Raw genomic sequence first — 12,365 nt, 5'->3', positions numbered from 1 at the left:
ACATCCTGGTGAATGCTACTAGTGTAAAACTAGCACCGATAAATATAGCTTTTAATTAATTGCTCTTAGGAATATTTAAAGGATTCTTTTATATAATTTTCAAGTTAGAAAGATGTAGGGAGAAGAAATGATTATATCGTTCCTCAAAATACCATAATACGTGTTGAATTTGATAGGATTAGTCATTCATTTTTATTTAATGCATAGTATATTTGTGGGTTTGGGGCTTGGAGCAAAAGAGAACAGAACAGCTGTTAGAAATTCCATAACATGAACTTGTCTTATTCTTCAAATGTCAACATGGAAGAATATTTTTGATCTCAGGATCTTTGTATAAGCTGTTAGAATGGATATGTATTAAGTTATACTCATTTAGATATTTTGTTTATATTTCCTGATCTTATTACCACAAATGTCAAGACAGAGGAACTTGTTAGCAATGTGAGTCAGAGTACCCCTCAGGGCCAAAGGGATTACTTTAGGTGTATTGCCTTGTACATAGTGAACACTCAGTTTATTTTTATTGCCGGATTTCCAGTATGGGAAGAATGAAAAATTGTAAAGCCTTATTTCAGTGAACCAATGTAGTTTAAGTTTAAATATTAGGATTAGCTATAGCTTGTGCTGCAATCCACCTAGATTTGTTTACGCTGTTAAGGGCAACACATATAGGAATAGTAATAATAATAATAAGATAATAATAACAGTAACTAATAACAAGTACTTTATATACTTTATCATTTGAGCCTCACAGCAACCCTGAGAGGTCTTTACAGGGCTTATTCCCATTTTGCTGATGAAAGAAGAGTTCCCTAGCTCCTGGAATTTGAACTGATTTAGGATGTCTAAGGTACTAATGCTATTAAGGTATTAATGGACTCATCAATGATGATTCCATATTACATCTTTGTCTTGTACCTTCTTTTCCATTTCCCAGACTTGTGTTTCAGAAAAAAAATACTAGCTCCCTTTCAAGGGACTCCCATGGAGTCTATTTCTGCTATTGTTTTATCTCTCTCTCTTTTTCCTTTCCAAAAACATGCATTTATGGGACCAACAGGACTGATAAACTCTTTATTCTAACTGCCATTTCCTATTACTACTAAATAACCTTTCTTTCTTCTGATTATATCTCTTTCCCATATCTTCGTTGTTCTCATCTCCCTATCTTCAGATTATTTACTCAGTTTTCTCAGTGATTTTAGTTCTTAATCCTATTCCCTGCCATTTTCAGGGATTTTGATAGTGATATTGACAAACCTTCTTATACTGACCATGTACTTCCTAAACTTTCAGTTCCATTCTGTTAAAACGATAGAATCACTACTTAGATCTTATCATCTCCTTGTAGCTGTTGCTGTTGTTGAGTTTGTTCTGTAGAGTGTGACTCTTTGTGATCCTATTTGGGGTGTTTTGACAGAGATACTGAAGTGGTTTATTTCAGTTCCTTCTCCAGCTCATTTTATAACTGAGGAAACTGAAACAAACAAGATTGTGATTTGCCCAGGGTCACAATAGCTAGGAAGTGTCTGAGGCCAGATTTGAATTTGGGAAGATGAGTCTATGTCCAGTACTCTGTCCATTGCACATACAGCTACTACATTTAACTATACAACTTTCAGTGATAGTTATGATAATTAACCTTCACATTTATATGATGTTTTATGGTTACAGTAATTTTTTTTCTCAGCTTTTTCAAAGGATAAAACAGACTAGAAGTTGTGACTTGCCTAAGATCACATAGTTAATAAATGATGGAGCCATTATTCAAAATTAGGTTTCTTCATTCAATAACTGGTTCAGAATTATCTTTCAAGGCAGCTAAGCTTTTTATTAAGTCTTTTTCTTTCAATCCCCCTTATTTTCTAGATACCTCATGAATCATACCTATCATTCCCTTATTCCTTATTGGAGCTTCTACTATCATTCTGATCTTCCTCAAGATTCTGATCTTTACAGACACAATCTTATATTCTTTATCCGTATTCCGTATTCCATATTCCATATCTTTATAATAAAACCAAATCATTTCTTTGGCTTTGTCATGACTTTCAGTGTATGCCCCTGCTTTTCACCTCACTTGTCTCCTTGTCCAATCTTGTTCCCACAGTCTGCTATTTTAATGTCTTTCTATCTACTTTACTTTGTATTTACTACACAGACATGTTCTATACTAGAATTATTTAACATTCTGCCATTCCCAATTTGCTAATCCTGAATGTTAGATTACAGCCCTCTCATTCTGCCTGGGGGAAAATTTGCAAACAGCCATAAAAAAAGAGTTCAAGGACTAAGGATCCACAGTTAGTCACATAAGAATTAGTGACTACCTAGAAGGTAAAAGGTAGAGCCATACAGTCTAGAACTTATCCAGGAAAATTGAGCATAATTCTATGGGGAAAAATAAACTCTTGGTGAAATATAGAACTTCCAAACATCAGTTTGAAACATAGAAGTTAAGAGAAACATAAAAAGGTATATAGAAGCAAGTAATCATAAACTTATTATACAAGGAAGAGTATGTTTACATACACAAGTGTCCTCTCAAAGCCCTAATGTTATTAGGTCATACAAGGAGTTAAATAAGCAGTAAAGAAGAAGGAAATGAGTTGTATTAAAAGCCTTGAATAAGCTCTCATTACAGATAACTTCATAGATCACTTCAATTTCTGAAGTAAAATGTAATATTATTTACTTTGAGAATATGACTGGAGTTGGACTATATATGGAACATAAAAAAAAGGAGCAACCAAAGAATGACAATTTTAAGTATTTCCTGCTTTGTCCATGAAAGAATACCATTGCAGGCACACCAAAAATAGCTGTTGTCTGGGCAGATGTAGTCCTACCATGGAAATAGTTTCTTTAAGCTATTATGACTTCTGGAGACTATCCCATAACTCCCTGAATAAGCTGCTATTAATTTCTCTTTCCAGCTCTTTTTTTCCATGGCTCTCATTACTTTTTCAATTTTTAAAAATTGCTCTCATTTCATTCATTAAAATCATTTAGTTCTGGTTGAATTTGTCTTCACCCTGTACTTTTCTTTGAGATTTTGCTTATAGGTGTTTTGAAGTCATTCTCTTCTAGGTTTGTGTCTTGAGCTTTCTTGTTATCATAAAACTTTTTATGCTGATAGGATTCTTTTTTTAGGTCTGTTTATTCTTCTAGCATGACTTAAGACTTGATGTTAGGGCCCTTTGCAGGAAAGATCTAGGATTGTCCTATTGCTGATTTCTTCAAGTATGGAGTGTTAATGTTATCCAGGTTTTCAGGGACAAGCTGGGAACCTTCAAACTTTCAATTTTCCCAAAGTGAACAAGGGCAAAGTTAGTTGGATTCTTCTCCCACACGCTCTTTTCCCTTTTTCCTTGAGTGCTTTGCAGCTTTAGCTTGTTTAGCATGCAAGAAGGCAGAGAAATGAGGGCATAGAAGAATGTGTTTTTTTTTTAATCTGAGGCAATTGGGGTTAAGTGACTTGGCCAGGGTCACCCAGCTAGACAGTGTTAAGTGTCTGTGTCCTTCTGACTTCAGGGCTGGCACTCTATCCATTGTGCCATCTAGTGTCCCCCCAAAATTTATTTTTTAGGGAAAACTACTTCTTTACTATGGAGTGAAAGAAAGGTTTTATAAATGTAAAGTTGGAGGAGGAATTTTGAAGTATGGGAGTTGAGGAGAGCCCATTGAGGCTGGGCTTCTTGCCTTGTTGGTTAAGGTGGTGGGGAAATGGGGATTTGAGAAGCTTTTGAATAATCACTAAGAAAATAAGCTGATTGACGCAGAATTATTGTTCTGAGAATCTAGACGAATTGAGATAACAGGAAATAAACTACTGAACCAGTCAATATGATGACTTCCTCCATTTATATTGGAAATATGCTTGGAGAAGGATGTTTGTAAAGTTAAGGAGTAATGGGGTATGTATATTGGTAGCACACTGAGGATAATCAAGATTGAAGTTGAAGCTTTTTTTCTTTTTAAGATAAGCTCTTCCAAAATAGGATGGCTGTACTGGTCACCTGTTTTTTCAACATGACCTTTATGCTGAAGGGACATGAGCAGTTGGGAGCGTAACGTCATCTTGACATAACATCTCCAATTAGAAAAGAATGAAAAATCTTGTAATCTAGTAGATCATAGCATTTAGGATTTGGAAAATAAATTGATAATTGAATGAAGAATCCTTGTTTATGACAGTGGAACTGGAAGTTGCTATGGGAAGCAGAGCTTTTCTTACCCTGTTATGTCAGATGACAAAATAGAGAGCAACTAGCATTGGAAAAGGATACTAGATATGCATTGTTTTACAGAGAAAGAGCACAAGAACCTCAAAAGATGGAATAAAGATATCAAGGGTAAAGAATTGAGCAAGAATTCAGGAGAAAATGGAAAGAGGGAGGGTGTGAGAGGAAATGAACAGCTGGCTTAGAGGTGTCAAATTCCCAGCCTTTCCTATCCAGATTAAAATATAATTTGGAAATATTTACCAAAGTAAATAAATATAGAGTAGAACATAGATAATTTATATGTGATTTTCCAAGTTTGTATGTTGCCTGGAGAGATCTTTATGGACCATTTAGTGGCCTTGTTTCTTTTTGAATTGGACACTACTAGGTTAGAACATTCCCTAGGTTTGAGAGTATGGAGAGGTGATATAAAAGAAGATTTTCTTCTGGAATGGATATTGAAGTACTGAAAATATTGATAACTCATGGTTGGAGTATCCAGGTATTTCTCACACCAGTCAAACTAGCTTGAGTTGTAATTGAAGCAAGAAATTGATTCAGGGTTCCAGAGGCAATTATCAGTGAGTCCTGGTCTTTGCCCTTGGACTTAAACTGGTTACACATTTGAAGTTAAGTGGCTTGACGGAATTAGCCATTTTATGATTATTGTTATTATTGTTACTTTTTTCTTCTTTTTGGTTCTAGTTGTCCTTTTAAGAAAACAAAACAAAATGGGTTAAAGCTTTCCATCCAAATTCTTTCCACATTTGAAACCTAGATTTGATTGCCATGTAACTATAGCATTCTCTGAAATTTGAGAATGACCATATGCTTACCACAGCTGTTGACTTCCTCTAGCTGAGATGCTTTTTCCCCCCTTTAAAATAAGCCCTTCCAAAGCAGAATGCAGACCACATGTATTATCTACCCCAAATAAAGCTCAGTAAACTGCAGGCTTCTCCTATCATTTGCTATTGGGTCCAGAATCCTCAGATTCCAGGCAAGGTCCCAGCTGTCCCAGTTTAGGTTACACTGTTGAGATTGGCTCTAGCCACCTACTCTTCCCCTCCCCTCTGCTTTCACTGGAGGAATGCTTTTGAGCCAGGGATTAAATGTAGCAGCTATCACCAGGCTCTCTGAGTGCAGCTGGCACTATGGGTGTGCTTCAGAGCAGCTTCTTTTTGCTCTGAGCCCCCTGCCCTGCCTCCCCTTTCACCATGTTTCCTCTGACATGATTTTGAGTACAACAATTCAAGAAGATTTTTCTTTTTGTATATTACTCTCAAGTATAATGCCTCTTGATTGTTGGGAAAAAATCATTATAAATTGCTTTTTTAGAGAAAAAAATTAAAAAAAAATTCAAGTTGGTGAAAGGGGCATTAAAGTTCAGCTGTATTCAAGTTGCTTAGTGCCTTCAGAGGAAATCACATAGGATTTGGTATACCTGCAATGCCTGTGGGAAGAATTGAATGTCCCTTATCTCCTTCTTGTCCTAGGGACAGTAACCATGAATGCCGCGTGTGCCGGGTGACAGTAGTAGGCTTGTCAGCTTATGCAAAACATATTTCCAGCCAGTTACACAAGGATAATGTTGATGCCCAGGAAAGAGAAGAAGATGGAAAAGAAGAAGAGGTGGAAGAAGAATACTTTGACAAGGACCTCGTTCAGCTAATAAAACAAAGAAATGAACAAAGCCGGTCAGAATGAATTTTAATTTTATGAATTTTAAAAATCCTCTATGCTAATGTTATTCTTTTGTACTTTTTAGCCCTGCAGCATTCTTGTTAAAAGTGTTGGCTTCTGTGTTTAATTTAGGGTTGTTGTGTTCATAGATGCAATGGGGCATTATTTGGGATTCTTTTCTGAAATTTGACCTAATTGGCCTAAAAATTAAACTGACTTGTCAAAGTTACATTTTTTACATTGACAATGAGTATTACATATTTGATGTTAATATTGCTTACTTTCAAAGAAATCAGACTTATAAGTAATAAGCTGCTTCTAATAAGGCAAGCAGGACTGGGGATAATTCTTGAGGATAAAACTGCAACAGCTTTAGCAATAAAAATACTACTATTCATTTTATAAAAATTTTGAATCTGAGTTATCTTGGTTTTTTTTTTAACTTTAGGTAGAGAGCCAAAAGTGGAATTAGTTCTGAGAATATGATAACTGAGTATCTTTTCTTTTTCTTGTACATTTGGTTTGTTCAGACCACCAATTATATGTCATGACATTTCCTAGTCTATAGTCAGAAGAAAAATAGATTTTCATCATATAACATGTTAGAAAAACCCATTTTATATGTCATAAGTATTTATAACAGCCCTTTGAGGAAGACTGTCTTAAAATGTCTCTAATAACATAATTCTTATATAGCTTAGTTGCTTAGTCCTTCAGATGACTTTCCTGTTAAGTTCTGCATAGCAGCAGCTCATACCCTGCCTGTCTTAGAGTTGAAGTCCATATTTAATTTTTGTTTTGCTGTAATAATTTTATATCATCAGTTTTTTTCTCTGTGAATAGATATTTTAAAACAACATGAGCTCTTTTAGTATGTAAAAGTACTATACTCGTTTAGCTTTGGAAGGATACCTTGGTATATTTCTGAAACTGTTTATTTGTGCATTCCATTTGCACTTTCTATCCATGAGTTTTCCTACTTATTTTTTCTGAGATTGTTTTAATGGCACTATTGCGAGTGGTCATCTCAAACATACTGAGACAGAATTTCTAATTTGGGAATATTGAATAATAGCTATTTCAAGTATTTATGGAAAAGAAATCTCTGCCCCAATTATGTATTATTTTTTATTAGATTAGATTTTGATAGACTGCCAAGGAAAGAAAGATAAGATAGCATTTTAGCTAATATTTAAAGAAAACATATTTTAGTATGTAGTATAGTATAATTGCTATTGGGTGGTTTCAGTTATTTTATATAGAAAACTTTTGGTTCCATATTATCTCACTAGTATTTTAATAATTTCAGTTGGATTTAGGAGTTTGAATACCAATGAAGATGAAACCAAGTAACAGAAACTTAGATTTTTAAAAATGTTTTTATTTCTATTATTTAATTTGATTTTCCTAGCATTCTTGTAGCTTATTAGGTATTTCTTGTATAATTCTTACTCTATAAATGACTGTCTTGTACTAACTTGTTTGTGGTCACATACTTGAGTAATAGAACTCAAACTTTTTGATGCCAAGGAGTAGTGAATTCCTTTTCCAAAATAGCACACTTTTTCTTTTGAGCCTTAATTTGACTGAAGCAAGATCATAGATCTCAGGAACATCATTAGAAAGAAATCATACTGAGCAATTATTGCTTTGATTTGAGATACAGAGTATGTTGTTAGGAAATTATTTTCATAAATGTTCCCGTGACATTTTATTATTGCATTATTCCTGGAGGTCAGTAGTATTAATTTAAATTGTCTGTCCCATCCTAATTGTTCAATATACTGTAGCTTGTTCTATAACATTACTACCTCTGATTTATTCCCTCATTTGAACTTCTGGAATTTATTATTTTTCTGTTCATTGTTAGTTGTTTTTAAATCCTCTTTTCAGAAGAGGAACAGTAACCAAAATATCTATTTATGTGCCTAGCACTTAACATGATGTCTACTTCATAGCAGAAACTTGGTATTTTTTGGTGATCATACCAGAAAATAACTAGTACGGAAAAAAACTAGAAAACAACTACAAAGTATTTATTATTGCCTCTATTGTACAAGGTTCTGAACTAGGTGCTGATGATACTAAGACAGAATGAAAGGTTGTACCTATGCTAAAAGATTATCACCTGTTGAAAAAAGGAAATAGTATCAATCAGAGGCTCAGAAAATTTTTCATATTGGAAGTGGCATTTGAGTGCAATTTTGAAGGAAATTAAGATCTACTTTGAGGTGGAGGGGGGAGTGCATTCCAGCCATGCAGAAAGATATATGCAAAGTCACAGAAGTGAGAGATGGAGTGCTGAGTTCAGGGAACATTGTGTTGGATAAAAGTGACTTAGATAAAATGAAAATAAATATAATAACTTAGTCTGGAGCTAGAATTTTTAAAGGCTTTAAATCTTAAGCTGAGCACTTTGTGTTTTATCCCAGAGGCAATAGGGAGCCAATGATATAGGGAGCCAGATATATCTTGTAAACCTAGTTATGGGTCTTCCAGAGTTCTTGTCTTTTTTTAGTGTATGCAAGCAAAATTGTATGTGAATCATCAAGTGAGTATTTTTATTAAGCCTGGTATTCTTAAAATACCCCAGAGATAGCAATTGGCAGTGGCTGATATATTTTAGTCAAATTTTTCTTATTTAACCTTTTTTTGTCCTCTTTCTATAGAAGTGAGGAATTTATTTTTATTTCACATGCTTTTATGGATCTCAGCTTTCTTATTGACAAATAATCCTAATGTCCTAGCTTTTTGCTAGATTATCTTCATTCATGTGTTGGTCTTTTTTGATTTGTATGGGTACATTTAAACATAATAATTATTTTAGTGTAGTAAAAATCTTACCATTTAAAATGGCTTACAGTGATTGGATTTTTAAGTAGGATTGAGAGGAAACAAGAAATATGTTTTTAAATCACCAAGGAAAAACTGTTTGTCTTCTAGACAAGATGAAGCATCTGTTACTGGCCAAGAAATAAATTCTGACGACAGACGACAGTGGCGAAGAGAAGACCGGGGATCTTACCAAGAGAGAGATACTTATGATCAGTTATCATCATGGCACCATCGTGCACCACTTCAACGGGATTGGAAGTGGGAAAAGGATGGCTTTAATGGTGGTCGGAAAAATAACTTTCCACATTCCTTGAGGAATGGTGGTGGACCAAGAGGACGTTCTGGGTGGCACAAAGGTGGTCCAGGAGGATCTTCAAATTGGTATCATAACCACGGTAATTCTGGAGGTGGTTGGCATTCAAACAATGGGACAGTAGATTGGCATCATGGTGGTACAGGAAGGAATTCCAACTGGCATTCTGAAGGAGCAGGTGGTTTTTGGCACATGAACAACAGTAGTGGAAACTGGCAATCCAAGGCACGTGGTACAAATAATTGGAATTATAGTGGCCCTGGAGACATTTTTCAGCCTGGAAGAAACAGGAATTCTAACTGCCAAATTGATGACATGACCATGCTATGGAATAAGAAATCTAATAAATTAAACAAGTATAATCAAGAGAGATATATTTGGCAAAGACAAGAGAATAGGGGTCCCACAGAAGATAATTGTGATTACTTATTGGATTTTACAAGTGATAAGCTTCCTTCAGAAGGCTTACTTGATTTTAGCAATTCTGAGCAGCCTGAAAGCCAAACCTCTAAGCAAGCAGAAATTATAGCTTCTAAAGTGAGTGGAAAGAATGGTAATGTATCAAAGGATAAAATTCATCGCTGGACTCCTTACCCATCCCAGAAAATTGTAGAGCCACAACCAGGGTTGAAAGAAGCTACTGCTAAAAAGTCAGAGGGGCTAGATGAACCTCCTTTTCTTTTTCATCTAATAACTGCATGTGGGAAAGATCCCAAGACTAATAATAATACAGATAATTCCACAAAGCTGAAAATACAGAAAGAAACTCAGTCAGGATCCTTCGATCACAAATTTACTTCTGATCACACTGCTTCCAGTGAGGCAGTGATCACTTGTGTATCTAGAGTAATAACTGAACAAGAGAACAGCTCACATAAAATGCCATCACTGAAGTCTCCTCTCCTTCCAATCCCAAACACCAGATCATTGTCTCAAAAACAAGATTCAAAGAACCTTTTGAAAAATACAAAACTTTTGTCTTCAACTCCTGGAGAATGTCAGAATCATTCAAATACACTTAGCTTAGAAGAGAACCAAAATTCTTATGTCTCTAAACTACGCAGTTCATGTTCTCGTGTCTTAAAAGGAAATAAAACTGTGCTTGATAGCACTCAGAAGGAGCCTGTTGATAATTTAAGTGAAGTTTTGCGGAAAGCCAAGGAGGTGCTAAAATGTAGTCAAACTCTGCAAAATCCACTACTGAGCAGTACCAAAAGTACCAGGTGCTGTGCATCAGAAAGTAAGAATGGAGAAGAGTCTGTGAAAGACTCTTTGAACACTGAACTTCAAGAATATGCACCAGAAGGTAAAGGTGATGCAGAATTAGTGGACCTTGAAAAATCTAGTACAAAAGTTGAAGATGTTGGTTCTGTATTTTCCAAAGGTTCACCTTGTAGCACTTCAGAATGTGAACGTCCTGCTGCTGAGAAAGAGAATGATGACAGAATTGTGAAAACAACTGCAAAGTGCTCTGTTAATTCAGATGACTCCATAGCTCGCCAAAAACAATCAGAATTCCAAATGGACTCTATAGCATCTGCATCTAGTCCTCAGTCTGGCTTACTGTTAGACTTGAAATCATCACTAGAAGATACCCAGGTTGAAGATCCTAAGTCAACTTTACCTTTTGAAACAGAAGGCTTTGAGAGCAATAACTTGGATGTTGACCTCCAAAAAGGAGGTGCTGGCCAAACTTCAGGCTCCCTTCTGCCTGAACTAAGCAAACTTGGTTTCCCTGCCTCTCTCCAGCGAGACCTAACCCGGCACATCAGTTTGAAGAGCAAACCTGGGGCTCATCTTCCTGAACCCAATCTCAATAATGCACGCCGCATTCGGAATGTTAGTGGGCATAGAAAGAGTGAGACAGAGAAGGAATCAGGGCTCAAACCAACCCTGCGACAGATTCTGAATGCTTCTCGAAGAAATGTCAACTGGGAGCAAGTTATTCAGCAGGTAACCAAGAAGAAGCAGGAGCTGGGAAAAGGTTTACCCAGGTGAGTAACCTTTTTCTTCTCAAAAAAATTTTTGGGGGTATTTTTAAAATTAAATTTTAGCATTCTTTTTTTCTCTGATTTTATATTCCAAGCCCTTCCCTCAGTCATCAAGAAGGCAAGCAATATTATATTAGTTGTACATGTGAAATCTTACATATTAGTTATATGACTCAAAAAAAAGAGGCAAAAGTAAAATCAGAAAGTTATACTTTTATTTGCACTCAGACTTCATTCTCTTTCTGGAAGTGGGTAGCATTCTTTTCATCATAAGTCCTTTGAAACTGTATTGATCAGAACAGTCATGTCTTTCACAGTTGATCATCATTACAATATTGCACTTACTGTGTGCCATCTTACTACAATTTACATCATTCATATAGGTCTTGGTAGGTTTTCCTGAAACTACCCCATTTGTTATTTCTCTCAGGACAATAATATTCCATCACAATCATATATACTATAAATATCCCCTTGATTTCCAATTCATTGTCGCTACAAAAACAACTACTAAAGTTTTTTTGTTCATGTAGATATTTTTCTTTTTTCTTTGATCTTTATGGATTATAGACTTCTTGTGGTATTACTGGGTCAAAGGGTATGCACAGTTTTATAGTCCTTTGTGCCTATTTCCAAATAGTTCTCGAGTTGGTAGACCAGTTCACTATTCCATCAACAATACATTTATTATTCAGTTGTTTCAGTCGTGTCTAACACTCTTGTGACCCCACTTTTTGGGGTCTTCATGATAGATATACTGGACTGGTTTGCCATTTCCTTTTCCAGCTCATTTTACAAAGGAGAAAACTGTGAATTATGTCCTGTTTGGATGTTTAAAAGCAATTTTTAAAAATTGAAAAAAAATGTGATTTGCTTAGAGTCACATAGATACTGAAAATGGATTTGAACTCAGGACTTCCCATAAGTGAATGAGACCAGATTGGAACTCAGGAAGTTGAGTCTCCCTAATTCTAAACACAGTGCTCTATACTGCACCACCTAACACTTCATTAATGAACTTCTTTTTCTCTTATCCCTCCAGCATTTGTCCTTCCTGATAGGAAGTGAAGGTGATACCTCAGATTTTTATTAATTTGCCCTTTTCTAATCAATATTGATTTAGAGCATTTTTTTCACATGAAAACTGCCTTTTATTACCTTTGACCCTTATCAATTGGGGAGTGGCTTTTTAATTATTATTTATTTATAAAATTTGACTTTTTATACTCAGTATATTTTTCTCTATTACTTCATTGTCTATGGTACTTTTTAGCAAAATGTGGTTTCCCTGAATGTCCCTTTTAATTAGGGCTATTT

At 35.3% G+C, this 12,365-nt stretch overlaps 1 protein-coding gene across 3 annotated transcripts in view; it reads left to right on the top strand.

Moving 5' to 3' along the window:
- The window catches only part of ZNF106 (zinc finger protein 106), an 85,571-nt gene that overhangs the window by 18,004 nt on the left and 55,202 nt on the right, over window positions 1-12,365 (top strand). For all 3 annotated transcript variants that reach the window (XM_051977150.1, XM_051977151.1, XM_051977149.1), the window contains exons 4-5: window positions 5,723-5,923; window positions 8,853-11,051. In XM_051977150.1, coding sequence (XP_051833110.1) covers window positions 5,723-5,923; window positions 8,853-11,051 — 2,400 coding nt within the window. The remainder of the gene's footprint in view (window positions 1-5,722; window positions 5,924-8,852; window positions 11,052-12,365) is intronic.

Source organism: Antechinus flavipes, chromosome 2 (genome assembly GCF_016432865.1).
Source record: "Antechinus flavipes isolate AdamAnt ecotype Samford, QLD, Australia chromosome 2, AdamAnt_v2, whole genome shotgun sequence".
Taxonomy (NCBI): domain Eukaryota; kingdom Metazoa; phylum Chordata; class Mammalia; order Dasyuromorphia; family Dasyuridae; genus Antechinus; species Antechinus flavipes.
The sequence above is the reverse complement of the archived record's forward strand: the minus strand, read 5'-3'. Positions and strand labels throughout refer to the sequence as shown.